Below are 14,728 nucleotides of genomic sequence, written 5' to 3' on the forward strand. Positions count from 1 at the left end.
AGCTCTTTACACTCCTAGAACTCCTTGCTGTTTTTTGCAGCTCTTCATCCAGGGAGCAGCATGTTGGCATTGCTTGGCATGCCCTTGCGCAACATCTATGGTAGACGTCAAGTACAGTAATCACTTTACCAGACAGCATTGAGCTCTGCACCTTCCACAGTGATGTGCCTAAAGGGTGTACTTTATGCCCATCAGTAGGCTCCAGTAGTAGCAATAGGCAAGCAGCATGCATGTAATAGGTGGGCAGCATGTGGACCCTGCCTGGAATGCTGCCTAGATTGCACAATATCTACGGCCAGTCAAGTACAGTGTTGGCTTGTGCCAGACTGAGCTCTTCACCTTGTGCAGCTTGCCTCACCTATAGATGAATATGCTCTGAGGATGGACACCTGGAATTTATGTCTGCGAGCTTGGCAAATGACCCTCAGTGAGTTTTAATATACAGTCATATGAAAACGTCTGGAAACCCCTCTTAATTCTTTGGAGTTTTGTTTATCATTGGCTGAGCTTTGTTTATCATTGGCTGAGCTTTCAAAGTAGCAACTTTCTTTTAATATATACCATGCCTTATGGAAACAGTAGTATTTCAGCAGTGACATAAAGTTGGATTAACAGAAAATATGCATCATAAAATTAGACAGGTGCATACATTTGGACACCCCAACAGAGATATTACATCAGTACTCAGTTGAGCCTCCTTTTGCAAATGTAACAGCCTCTAGACGCCTCCTATAGACTTTGATAAGTGTCTGGATTCTGGATGGCAGTATTTTTGACCATTCGTCCATACAAAATGTCTCCAGTTCAATTAAATTTGATGGCTGCCGAGCATGAACAGCCTGCTTCAAATCATCCCATAGATTTTCAATGATATTCAAGTCAGGGAACTGTGACGGCCATTCCAGAATATTGTAGTTTTCCCTCTGCATAAATGTCTTTGTAGATTTCCAAGTGTGTTTAGGGTCATTGTCTTGTTGGAATATCCAACCCCTGCGTAACTTCAACTTTGTGACTGATGCTTGAACATTATCCTGAAGAATTTGTTGATATTGGGTTGAATCCATCCGACCCTCGACTTTAACAAGGGCCCCAGTCCCTGATCTAGCCCCACAGCCCCACAGCATGATGGAACCTCCACCAAATTTAACAGTAGGTAGCAGGTGTTTTTCTTGGAATGCGGTATTCTTCTTCCGCCATGCAAAATGCTTTTTGTTATGACCAATTAACTTAATTTTTGTCTCATCAGTCCAAAGCACTTTGTTCCAAAATGACTGTGACTTGTCTAAATGAGCTTTTGCATACAACAAGCGACTCTGTTTGTGGTGTGAGTGCAGAAAGAGCTTCTCTCATCCCCCTGCCATACAGATGTTCTTTGTGCAAATTGTGCTGAATTGTAGAACGATGTACAGATACACCATCTGCAGCAAGATGTTCTTGTAGGTCTTTGGAGGTGATCTTTGGCTTGTCTGTAACCATTCTCACAATCGTCTGCATATGCCGCTCCTGTATCTTGGCCTGCCAGACCTGGGTTTTACAGCAACTGTGCCTGTGGCCTTCCATTTCCTGATTCCATTCCTTACAGTTGAAACTGACACATCTGAGATAGCTTTTTGTAGCCTTCCTGGAACCATGATACTAAATAATCTTTGTTTTCAGATCTTTTGAGAGTTGCTTTGAGGATTCCATGCTGTCACTCTTCAGAGGAGAGTGAAACAGAAGTACAACTTGCAATTGGCCACTTAAATGCCTTTTCTCATAATTGGACACACCTGCCTATGAAGTTCAAGGCTTAACGAGCTAATCCAACCAATTTGGTGTTGCCGGTAATCAGTATTGAGCAGTTACATGCATTCAAATTAGCAAAACTACAAGGGTACCCACATTTTTGCACAGCCAGTTTTTCACATTTGGTTTAATTTCATACAACTGAATACTGCTTCACTAAATGAGAGGATTTATGGGAACAAGAAGTGGACAATGACTGTGACAAGTAAAAGGGCAATGTTCCTTGTTTAATAACGAGAATCACAGATGAGAAATGGATTCTTTGCTGGAAGAGAACTGCAAAAGGTCCAAGCAAAGATAAGCCCTCGAATGGAAGAAATAAAGCCTACAGCAAAGCCATCACATTGCTAGTGGTCTGCCACAATTTTCAATTTAAATAATTGCATTTTGAACAGTTTTATTAAGGTGGCATCCTCTAGAAACTCCAAGTCATTTTCTATACTGTGCAAGTGAGGAGGACTTTTTGTACCACCTCTTTATGGCACAGAGAGAGAAGCTAGATTTTTGTGCAGATTTAAAGGCTTAATTAGTTGCAGATTTTGCAGTTAGTTCCATATTTGGAAGAGCAGCACCCAAACATGTTCTATGCCAATATACGGTGTATGATTTTCTCAGCCTTCTCTACACAATAAAACATTTTTTTTTTATGTTAAGTTTAGGTGAAGCTAATTTCATGAAATTACAGCTAAAACTGCAAAAAAAAAAAAGTACATTTTTGGAAAATATAAAAACCAGGCTGGAAAAAAAATTAAGTTTGCCTGTATAGGACCAGGAAAAAAAAAACAGCATCAGTTCTGGGAAAATGTAAAATCAGGGAAGTAAAATAGAGTTTTTTGATTTAGTCACTAGGCTTGGATTTGGATTCTGACAATTATTGTTTCATTTCCTTTTGGCTTCTATCAAGCCATTTATTCTCCTTGTACTTGTATCAACCTGCCTGATATCCAGGTGATTTTTGGTACAGATATTGATCAGACAGGCGGTTATGAGGGCCCCATACACACACCAGTAACCTGCCGACCTTGTCTGGTGGGGCCAAGTCAGCAGACTTTATAAGCCTGTGTGTGGCCTTCTTTAGATTGTAAGCTCTGCAGGTTAGGCACTCACTATGCCAGCTAGACTATGTATTTGTATAATAGGACACAGGGATAGATTTAGCAATTTCAACTGGGGAATCCAGAAGGATTATCAGCAGTTCCATTTTTTCCCCACCAGCTTTTTGGATCCTTAAAGAAACAGTAACACCAAAAAATGTCCTAAAGTAATGACAATATAATGTACTGTTCTGCTGCACTGCACTCTGCCATAATTTTCCATTTAAATAATTTCATTTTGATCAGTTTTATTAAGGTGGCATCCTCTAGATACTCCAAGTCATTTTCTATATTGTGCAAGTGAGGAGGACTTTTTGTACCACCTCTTTATGGCACAGAGAGAAAAGATAGATTTTTGTGCAGATTTAAAGGCTTAATTAGTTGCACATGTTGCAATTAGTTCCACCTTTGGAAGAGCAGCACCCAAACATGTTCTATGCCAATATACGGTGTACGATTTTTTTCAGCCTTCTCTACACAATAAAATTAGTTTTTTTAATGTAAAGTTTAGGTGAAGCTAATTTCATGCAGTTACAGTCAAAACTGCAGAAAAGCAAATTTTTGGAAAATATAAAATCCAGGCTGGAAAAAAATTAAGTTTGTCTGTATGGGACTAGGAAAAAAAAATAGCATCAGTTCTGGGAAAATGTAAAATCAGGGAAGTAAAATAGAGTTTTGTGATTTAGTCACTAGGCTTGGATTTGGATTCTGACAATTACTGTTTCGTTTTCTTTTGGCTTCTATCAAGCCATTTATTCTCCTTGTACTCGTATCAACCTGCCTGATATCTAGGTGATTTGTGTCCAGATATTGATCAGACAGGCAGTTATGAGGGCCCCATACACACACCAGTAACCTGCCGACCTTGTCTGGTGGGGCCAAGTCAGCAGACTTTATCAGCTTATCTGTGGTCTTCTGCAGGTTAGTCCCTCACCATGCAAGCTAAACTATGTATTTGTAAAATAGGACAAATGGATAGATTTAGAAATGTCAAACTGGGGAATCCAGAAGGATTATCAGCAGTTCCATTTTTTCCCCACCAGCTATTTGGATCCTTAAAGGAACAGTAACACCAAAAAATGTCCTAAAGTAATGACAATATAATGTACTGTTCTGCTGCACTGCACTGGTACAACTGGTGTTTTGGATTCAGAAACTCTACTATAATTTATATAAACAAGCTGTTGTGTAGCCATGGGGCAGCCATTCAAAGCTGAAAAAAGGCACAGGATACAAAGCAGATAACAGATAATCTCCGTAGTATACAATGGGATTCATCAGAATTCATCTGTTATCTACTGTGTATTCTGTGCTAGGATGGCTGCCCCTGTGGCTACACAACAGCGTGTTTATATAAACTATAGTATTGTTTCTAAAGCAAACACACCAGTTTTGCCAGTGCCAGGCACCAGTACATTATATTGGCTTTCCTTTAAAACACTTTCATTTTTTGGTGTTTCTGTTCCTTTAATCCCCAATGAAAAGCACATGTAGAGAGAAAGGATCCGGGCAATTATTTTTTATATTGGAATGAAACAATTACATAGTACACTGGTTTCCTTGGGAAAGGGGGTCTACACATGTAATCTGTAACAGAAGATGGCCCGGCATGTGCAGCAAGGGATACAAACCTTGTGGGCGCTTAAAGGAACAGTAAAATAAAAAAAATAAGCGTTTTAAAGTAATACAAATATAATACAGTGTTTCCCTCCACTGGTATAACTGCTGTGTTTGCTTCTAAACTATTGTTTATATAAATAAGCTGCTGTGTAGCAATGGGGGCAGCCATTCAAAGGAGAAAAGGCTCAGGTTACACAGCAGATAAGCTCCTTGGAACATAATGGTGTTATCTGTTATCCACTATTTAACCTGTGCCATATAGACTTTTTTCAATTTCCGCCATTACTACACAGCAGCTTGTTTATATGAACTATAATAGTGTTTCTGAAGCAAACACATCAGTTTTACCAGTACAGGGCAACACTACATTATATTTTCATTACTTTAAAAAACTTTTTTTGGTGTTACTGTTGGCATATGTAAATTAGGGGCGAGTTGGAAAAACAAGTGACTTATCGTCACAAAACACTTCCACTTTTTCCTTTCCTTCCCCTAATTTGTATGTGCAAATTAGGATTCGGTTCGATATTCTGCCGAATATTTCACCAAGGATTCGGGGATTCTGCCGAATCCAAAATACTAGATTCGGTGCATCCACACCACATACAGAACACTATGATCTAGTTGCAGAAGTCCAGGAATTCCTTGTTTCAAAGTTTGGTGTAGTCCACCCCTTTATGGTCACTAAAAAAGATTCTTAATCAAATTCCATCATACCAATTATATTCCTACCATTGGGCCCCTCGTTGTAAGTTTTTCTTTTTTTAAGGTAGTCCTCATCACTATCGCAGTTCTTGTAATATTTCGTTATTAGGCTAATTATATTATTATTTTACACTGCTCAGTATGGTAAAGCCACGAGTGATGAGTAAACATGGTGTAGGTGTATGCATACCATCACATTCAGTTATAGGGCAGAGACGCTGCAATTCGGGAGATTAGTTGTCCGGCGACATCTCCTTTTCGTCGGGGCGACTAATCTCCCTGAACTGCCTTCCCGCCGGCTAGAATTAAAATCGCTGGCAGGATGGCACTCGGATCGTTTCGTTTTCCTTGTGAGGCAACTTTGGGCGTCTTCGGAAAACAAAGCGCTCCGAGTGCCATCCCGCCGGTGATTTTCATTCTAGCCGACGGGGAGGCAGTTCGGGGAGATTAGTCGCCTCGAAGAAGAGGAGATTTGTCGACTAATCTCCCCGAATCTGAGCGTGTGTCTTTGCCCATATTCTTCATCAGGGATCAAATAATAATTGCTGATGTTTTGTCTATTGGTTGCTTCCAGCTCTGTCTTCTCTTCAAGGTAAGTGCATTTGTTTTGCAGTTGTGTTTTGCACTTGAATGTACTATTTCATCTAATGAAAATGTTTCTTCTGTGGTTTATTTAACGCTGCCTTTTTGGATGTTCTGAAGTTTGGATGTCCAGTTTGTGTGAGATCCCTAAGGCTGACACAAGAGGTACATCTGTGTTTGCGTTGCACCTTAATCTCACCGTTTGGCATGCGGCTAAAAATAACTTACTGGTAGTAAATGACTGTCGTTTGATCCAAAAGAGAGCAGCTCTCATGGTAATTGTCTTTATAATAACCTATACTACTTGACTATCTACACTGAGCTGTGGATGGTAGGAATTACACTATGGTGTATAGTTAAAAAACCATGGTGTGCGTAGAGAAATGGCCCTGTCCTTAAAGGCGACCTCTCACCCTAAGAAATAATAATTGGGCCTCCGTTTTATTTTGTATCTCCTGCAAAAGCCCTGCATTTGCTTATAGGAACAGTAACAACTACAAATGAAAGTGTTTTAAAGGATTAAGAATATAATATACTTTTGACTCACAATGGAAAAATGGATGTGCTTTGCTTTAGAAACACTACTATAGTTTATATAAACAAGCTGCTGTGTAGCCATGGGGGCAGCCATTCAAGCTCAGGATACACAGTAGATAATGGATAAGTACTACTATAGTTTATATAAACAAGCTGCTGAGTAGCCATGGGGGCAGCCATTCAAGCACAGGATACACAGGAGATAACAGATAAGTACTACTATAGTTTATATAAACAAGCTGCTGTGTAGCCATGGGGGCAGCCATTCAAGTACAGGATACACAGGAGATAACAGATAAGTAATACTATAGTTTATATAAACAAGCTGCTGTGTAGCCATGGGGGCAGCCATTCAAGTACAGGATACACAGGAGATAACAGATAAGTAATACTATAGTTTATATAAACAAGCTGCTGTGTAGTCATGGGGGCAGCCATTCAAGCACAGGATACACAGTAGATAACAGATAAGTTCTGAAGAATCCCATTGTATACTACAGAGCTTATCTGTTATCTGCTGTGTATCCTGTGCCTTTTCTCCTTTTTGCAGCTTGAATGGCTGCCCCCATGGCTAGAGTGTTTATATGAACTATAGTAACGTTTCTGAAGCAAACACACTAGTTTTACCAGTGCATGGCAACACAAAATTATATTTTCATTACGTTAAAACACTTTTTTTTTTTAATGATCTTTTAAAGAACATCCATTGGTGCAGACTAGAGATTTGGGAATTTGTCCTGTTTTGCTTTGCCAAAAAATCTGCGAAACAATGAAAAATTCACAGAACGCGTATTTTGACGCCGGTGTCATAAATTCTTTTTGCCTGTGAATTTTCACAGCAGTTCCGCAAATTTATTCGCCGGCGGTTAAATGTGGAAATTTGCCGAAAATTCGCACTTGACGAATACATTCGCCCATCACTAGTGCAGACGTGTATTATTACTGTTAAGCAGAAGGGACCCAGTGGGCCATGTAAATATCCCTAAAACTTTCCAGCAGAGTAAGCTGCCTGCAAGCCTTTGTGTAAATGGAAATTGAAACCCCAGGTTCTCTCCTAAGTTAAAAATACCTCTCCCTGTTTAGTAAATATACACGGAAAGGGCTCCGAGCAATTCATATCGTAGTGAAACCTGTTAAATAGGACACAAACGCATGTCAGTGGCTTGGAATCTGTTTGAAAATGCAAGTATCTTTCATCCAGTTGTGTGTGGTTATAATATGGATGTTGTATGCAATTGAAGGTGCAGTAACACTCCAGTATCAGTTGCATGTGGCACTTCAAAGTGCTGTCGAAAAGCTTAAAACCATGGAAAGGTTTCATGACTTTGGTTGACTGGCAGCAGAAGAAAGGTGTAGACCCTTCACTGTATATTTAGTGGGTATCTAAGAAAGGGGAAGCTTCCATGTGTGGCACCTATATTGCTTTCTAGGGTCTGATGGGATCCGTTATCCAGAAAACCTGTTATCCAGAAAGCACTGAATTACGGAAAGGCTGTCTCCATCCAAATTTTTTAAAAATGATTACAGTACCTTGTACTTGATCTAAACTGAGATATAATGAATCCTTATTGAAAGCAAAACAATTCTATTGAGTTTGTTTAATGTTTACATGAGTTTATCGTCTATTTAAAGGGATCCTGTCATCGAAAAACATGTTTTTTTCAAAACGCATCAGTTAATAGTGCTACTCCAGCAGAATTCTGCACTGAAATCCATTTCTCAAAAGAGCAAACAGATTTTTTTATATTCAATTTTGACTTCTGACATGGGGCTAGACATTGTCAATTTCCCAGCTGCCCCCAGTCATGTGACTTGTGCCTGCATTTTAGGAGAGAAAAGCTTTCTGGCGGCTGCTGTTTTTCCTTCTCAATGTAACTGAATGTGTCTCAGTGGGACATGGGTTTTTACTATTGAGTGTTGTTCTTAGATCTACCAGGCAGCTGTTATCTTGTGTTAGGGAGCTGCTATCTGGTTACCTTCCCATTGTTCTTTTGTTTGGCTGCTGGGGGGGAACAGGGAGGGGGTGATATCACTCCAACTTGCAGTACAGCAGTAAAGAGTGATTGAAGTTTATCAGAGCACAAGTCACATGACTTGGGGCAGCTGGGAAATTGACAATATGTCAAGCCCCATGTCAGATTTCAAAATTGAATATAAAAAAATCTGTTTGCTCTTTTGAGAAATGGATTTCAGTGGAGCAGCACTATTAACTGGTTCATTTTGAAAAAAATTTTTTTTCCCATGACAGTATCCCTTTAAGGAATGAAGATACAAATTACAGAAAGATCCCTGTTCTGGAAAACCCAGTTTCCGAGCAATTTGGATAACAGGTCCCGTACCTGTAATTGGAAAATGTTAATGTATACCTGTATTAGGAGTGTTAAAAATGTACCAATGTCTTTGGATTCAACACTGGAATTGAATTGTCCCAACAATCAAAGTGTGGTCCTTAAGGTAACCATGCATAGTCAGATCTGTTAATTAGGCGAGGGTGCTGAACAAGTGGATCTGGGCCACCCACCCGTTGGGACAAATTGGGCTAATCTGATCACTGGGTCAAGGGACGAGTTTCTTTTTAAGAGGATGTAATGTATTCTGGGTGTTTCTATTTTCACTCTTGAGTTAGTAAAGATATTTAGCTATCTCTGCATTTAAGAAGCAAGTTCAGATCAGACTTGTAGCTGTCTAATAGATTTCTGCCTCACAGTCCTGTTAAAAACTCCCTGTGCCTTTCTTGAACTACAACTCCCAGTCTCCCTTGATATCCTTCTGTGCCTGGATTTTGGGAGTTGTAGCTGTTCATACTGGGCACCACTGTTATGAATTGAATGACACCCCTTCTAAAGCCAGTGTCCTTCTGATCTTCTGAGGAGCTACAAGGTTTGCACAAGATCAGTGTCAGGCATAGGGATTAGTGTACCCAGTGATTTGAGAGTGGCAGGGTTTATATGTGTATATATATATGTGTGTGTGCATGTATAACTTTGTGTGTGACGCTATCATTTCTCCCCGGCTTGTGCCTGAAGTAAACATTATGCAGCAGTCCTTCCTTCCTTTCTTTCGGTTCCCCTCCTCCTGGCTCCTTCCCTCCCTCCTTACTCAACTTTACTCATGTGTTTCTATTTAAGAACTGCAGTTCAGATGAATATGATTGGCGTCCGCAGTCCTCTCTTGACTTCCAGCTGGAACTCTCAGGGAGCAGAGAGAGAGCCTTGCCTCTCCGTGCCGAGCTGTTGACTTGCTCTGTTCATTTACGTGGGGTTTGGGTTCATATTTGCACATTTTTGGGCTTTTCAGAAAAGCTTACTTTAATTCTCCCTTGTTTCCATGAAATAAAATGAGGAATATGAGAGAATCTCCTGAAACATGAGATGATTTGATCAATTTCTTGGCCTTCATTTCCGTTTTTTTTTCATATTCAAATGTTCCTTGTTGTACCCTTACCAAGGGCCAGAAGGGGGTTTATCTATATGGCCAGCCTTTTGGAACGGTGCTGTGAGCCATTGTGTTCTGATTGGCTAGAATCTGCCGACCACTTGGCCTATCATGAATCGAATGGATGCAGGTCGTTCTCGAGGAACGATGGCTGGAAGCTGGCTCAAAGCTTGCTTTTTCCCTTCCCCAGGTGCTGACGGGAACTCCGAGCCCATTATCCTGGACCAGTATGTGGTGGTGTCCAACTACGAGAAGCAGGAAAACTCAGAGATCAGCCTGAAAGCCGGAGAACTGGTAGATGTCATTGAAAAGAACGAAAGCGGTGAGTCTCCTCTCCTTTATTTGCACACAATCTGGTTTTGTTCTTTACGCTCCCCTCCCTTATAAATAGCTGTACATTAGCCGCATCTGGTACTGAACTTGGCTCAAGAGGTAAAACATTTTCCCCAGTTGATTTGGGACCAGAGCCAAAAATATATATAAGAATGCCTCCTAAGTATTATGCTTGAATTAATAAACCTGTGTCAGTGTTCAGCGAGAGCCACCCCAGCTCCATCACTGTTAGCTTCTAATCACCCAACCAGTAAACAAACACTGTATTCAACGCAAAGGTTCTAGAATGCTCGTGAGCCGTGGTTTATTGCTTACAGACATTAGAAAGCATTCCATGCACAACTGGCTGTAGAGCTGCAGACGTTGTCTGGGATTCCTTCTACGCTATAAACACACAGAGCAGAATATTTCATCTCTGTGCAGTGGTCATGCTCCCTATGAGTCTAGAAAGGACATCTCTTGTCCCAGTGTTTGTTTAATGGGTATTCTTCCATTCCTAAGAGACGTCACTCCAGCTTTTTCCAAACTACATCTCCCAGCACTCTCGGGTGGTGCGTTATTTCCTTTGGCATCAGTTGGAGGGTGCTTTTGAGATGCTTGTGGCAGTGAACCGCATTCTGGTTTTAAAAGTTATTGTACATGAACCCTGAACAATGTCGTTTTTCTTGGGTTGTGCTCTTTTGTGTGCTGTATATGGATAATAGCAAGAGTAAACAGCTCTGTTGGCAAGGCTGTGCCTTTGGCTACACTATTTCTGTTTGTACAGTGTCTGCTAAATAGACTCTACCCTTTCATATGGTGCAGGGCATGTTCCTGTCCTGTCATGTTCGGGAGCACTGTGCCTGCTCGCATATTACATGTGTCCTAGAACGCCTGTGAATGTGGCAGTCTGGCTTGGATATCACTTCTACACTCAAATGTGTTGGGTTTCCCCCCCTGTGGTTGGGATAGAAAAAAAGGTGGGTGGAGAGCTAAAATCAATGTGTCAGCAAACGTTACAGCCTTCTGGCTGGAAAAAGTAAAATTATTTCAATAGGCTTGCAAATTATACCTTGTACTCCATACAGAAGGTTTAAAGGGACCTTCACCCACCTTGTTCTCATATAGACTGTATGGGGAGCAGTTTTGTAGGTGATGGTGGGATTGTTTGAGTGTCTTCTAAGGGACTGATTTTATCAATACAGGTATGGGATCTGTTATTAAGAAAGCTCTGAATTACGGAAAAGGCTGTCTCCATCCACATTTAAAAAAAGTACTTCCTTTGACTCTAATAATAAAACAGTAGCTTGTACTTGATCCAAACTAAATGACAATTAATTCTTATTGGAAGCAAAACCAGCCTATTGGGTTTATTTAATGTTTACATGATTTTCTGGTAGACTTAAGGTAGGAAGATCCAAATTACAGAAAGATCCATTATCAGAAAAAACCCTAGGTCCCGAGCATTCTGGATAACAGGTCCCATACCTGTATCGGTCTTGTTATAATGTTACAGGTTTTTTTTAAGCTTTTCGTTTATTTTTTTACCCAAAAGAAGTGTCAGATTAGACTGTATTATTACTAAGCACCCGCACACTAATATAGGGATGTAACCAGATCTGGACTGGGATTCATAACAGGTCCTGGCATATCAAGTACAAAGAAGCCCAAACAGCCCACGCCCCCACCAGTACAGTAAAGGAACAGTAACCCCAAAAAATTAAAGTGTTTTAAAGTAATGAAAACATCATGTAGTGTTGCCCTGCACTAGTAAAACTAATGTGTTTGCTTCAGAAACACTACTATAGTTCATATAAACAAGCTGCTGTGTAGCAATGGCGGAAATTGAAAAAAGGCTATATGGCACAGGTTAAATAGTGGATAACTGATAACATTATGTTCTACAGAGCTTATCTGCTGTGTAACCTGAGCCTTTTCTCCTTTGAATGGCTGCCCCCATTGCTACACAGCAGTTTATTTATATAAACAATAGTTTAGATGCAAACACAGCAGTTTTACCAGTGCAGGGTAACACTGCATTATATTTGTATTACTTTAAAACACTTTCATTTTTTGCTGTTACTGTCCCTTTAAATGGTGACTGTCTGTGGCATCTTACAGCAACCTCTCTGGCATTTGCTAGAACCCACAAACTGTCAGTGCTCAGCATGCCTGTAACCCACATAAACTCTCCCCAGAACTCAATCTCACATTAACTGGTACAATAGACACCAAAACCGAGGGTGGTTTTATTATTTACTGAATTATGAAAGTTTATAGTCCTTGAACAAAAGAGCAAGTTATGCGCTTAATATCCCTGAATAACGAGTATGATGGGTGTTTCTGGGTTTTATAAAGATAATTCTGAGCAGGTTGGTTTGCAAAGTGAATATTTCTGGGTTTCTGTTCCAATGTTGCAGTTTTAGGATAGGACTACTTGGACGATTTCCGCGCTGTGCAAAAACGCAGGCGTCACGTCGGATGCGACAGAAATAAGGTGTTAATAGCATTGTCAGTTGATGTCACTGCGTCTGCATTCGACAGTCGTGTCGCGTCGGATCAACTCTGTGACTTCATCCGACATTTGTATATCTTACCTTATTTCCCTCACATCCAACTTGACGCCTACTTTTTTGCTCAGCATGTTGGATCACGCTTAGGGTAGTCCTACCCTAAGAGTGTAGCTTTTAATCATCTGTGTGTTGTGTAACTCAATATGGCGTAACGATTGGCTGAATCACCTGCCAATCGTTAACTCATACCTGACAAATGACAGGGGTCTTATGTCTTTATTCCACATACCCTAAAATCTGATCCCAGATTTCCTCTAATAAAGAATGTGCAGACAGACCACTTTCTGTTCCTCGACTCCACAGTTCACCTTTGTTTATGTAGCTTTGTTATGAATGGCAGCTAATAGCTTCTGTATGTGCCATTCCACTTTGTAGCTTTGGCAGTGATTGAAGACATTACACATCCCATCACTAGCGAGGAACTTATTAGAAACATCCATAACAGCTACCCAGCCCATCTTGTCTGCGCAGAATACCTATTTTGAACAAAGACAGGATAAAACAAGAATGTAAAATTGAAATAGATTCTAATTGCTTGCTTTACTATAAGTAATGACTTTATTACTTCTATGTGGCATTACAAAGAGGTGTGAACTGGGAGGAAGAATCTGTATAAATAACTTTTACTTCCTCCAGAGACTCAAAGACTATGACTTGGGCAATGTAGGCCCTGAATTTGAGAGTAAACTGTGCCCAATTCTTTCCACCAAGGATATTTCTGGCACGAGGACTCCTGCCAAGTCTGTGGGCCCTTGACGTGCCCATTTTGCTTTATTATAAAATTTGTCCCATTCTGCAAACTCCATGAGTGTGAAGTTAGGGTTAAACGGGTTCATGACTCCTGTCTACTGCCTATATAGATACCAATAAATTTACCTATTTTCCAAAAAAGTTTGCATGATCCTTATCCACAGCAAGATATTCAGTTGTGTTCTTGTATTGTAAGCCCTATCCTGGTGGTCTATAAAAGACTATCATTTGGAGGGTACACACCCTAATTAATGCTGAGGTGCTAATCCCTAATAAAGCCTCCTTGTACAGAAATCCAAAAACAAAACATAAGGATTGTACACTCAAATATAAAAATTAAAAAATGTATTTCATCATAAATAGGAAATATTTAGCCAAAGCATATAAGCCCCATCTCCATAGGAAGCATTACTAATACACCCCATAGCTCTACAGAGATCAGTAAATCAGTGCAGGCAAATCCCAACTCCATATGAATAATCCAATGCAGAAATACCCGATCTCCAATAAGTCAATGCAGACAGTCTCACAGACAGTAGTTATCAAGTGCAGATAAGTCCTATCACCTTTAGGAAGCAATAGGCCAATGCAGATAAATTCCACCACCATAGGAAGCAATAAGCCAACCAAATATAACGGTGATACTTGCATGTCCCTCTCCAGCCATTCAGGCACCCCTCTCTTGTCCCATTGATGTGGTCTATGTTTCCGCCATATATGTTGGGCTTGTGATGAATGTGGCGTTCTGATAGGCTGGATATACGGTCTTGCTCAGCATTCCAGTCAATCAGAGCCTAGTATGCTTATTTGTGATAGGTCATAGTGCAGACGGGGGAAGCATTTCCATTACATGACAATGTGCGACCCCTTTGTAAAGAAACAAATGTTGACCAGTCACAGGGCTAGCCCTGGAGTTGAGACGACATTGCCAGTGCCAGTGCATGATGGGAAGCTAAACTGTGCGTCACTACAACTATAGTTTAATCAAGACACATCCATCTTCTTTTGTAATATTTTTTTTAATATAATTAGGCACATTGGAAAATAATTTGGATTGCAGTGTATGTTTCAGATTGTGTATTTTGACTTGAGCACAACTGCAGCCAGCAGCTGTTTCCTCTGGCTCGGACTTTCATCTGAAACCGAAAAATGCCGTCTGCAGCTTCTTATGAGGTGGCGCTGAGGCCTGTAGTTTATACTGTGCTTGGCTTAGGAACCAGGCAGGACATTTGTGTCAATCCAAAAAATGCATTTAAGGAGTACACAGTAAGGGGACAATCCTTGCCAATGCAGTCTTCACAAAATAGTATTTTCTAAACTACCTGATAGACAACT

At 40.4% G+C, this 14,728-nt stretch overlaps 1 protein-coding gene across 11 annotated transcripts in view; it reads left to right on the plus strand.

Annotated features, from left to right (window-relative positions):
- Positions 1-14,728, plus strand: part of sh3pxd2a.S (SH3 and PX domains 2A S homeolog) — a 181,405-nt gene that overhangs the window by 114,450 nt on the left and 52,227 nt on the right. For 5 of the 11 annotated variants that reach the window (XM_041570932.1, XM_041570936.1, XM_041570931.1 and 2 more), the window contains exons 7-9: positions 5,779-5,796; positions 5,907-5,951; positions 9,949-10,080. In XM_041570932.1, the coding sequence (XP_041426866.1) occupies positions 5,779-5,796; positions 5,907-5,951; positions 9,949-10,080 (195 nt within the window). The remainder of the gene's footprint in view (positions 1-5,778; positions 5,797-5,906; positions 5,952-9,948; positions 10,081-14,728) is intronic. The other 6 variants (XM_041570933.1, XM_041570935.1, XM_041570939.1 and 3 more) reach the window with 2 other exon arrangements.

The sequence above is a fragment of the Xenopus laevis genome, chromosome 7S, assembly GCF_017654675.1.
Source record: "Xenopus laevis strain J_2021 chromosome 7S, Xenopus_laevis_v10.1, whole genome shotgun sequence".
In the NCBI taxonomy this organism is placed as follows: domain Eukaryota; kingdom Metazoa; phylum Chordata; class Amphibia; order Anura; family Pipidae; genus Xenopus; species Xenopus laevis.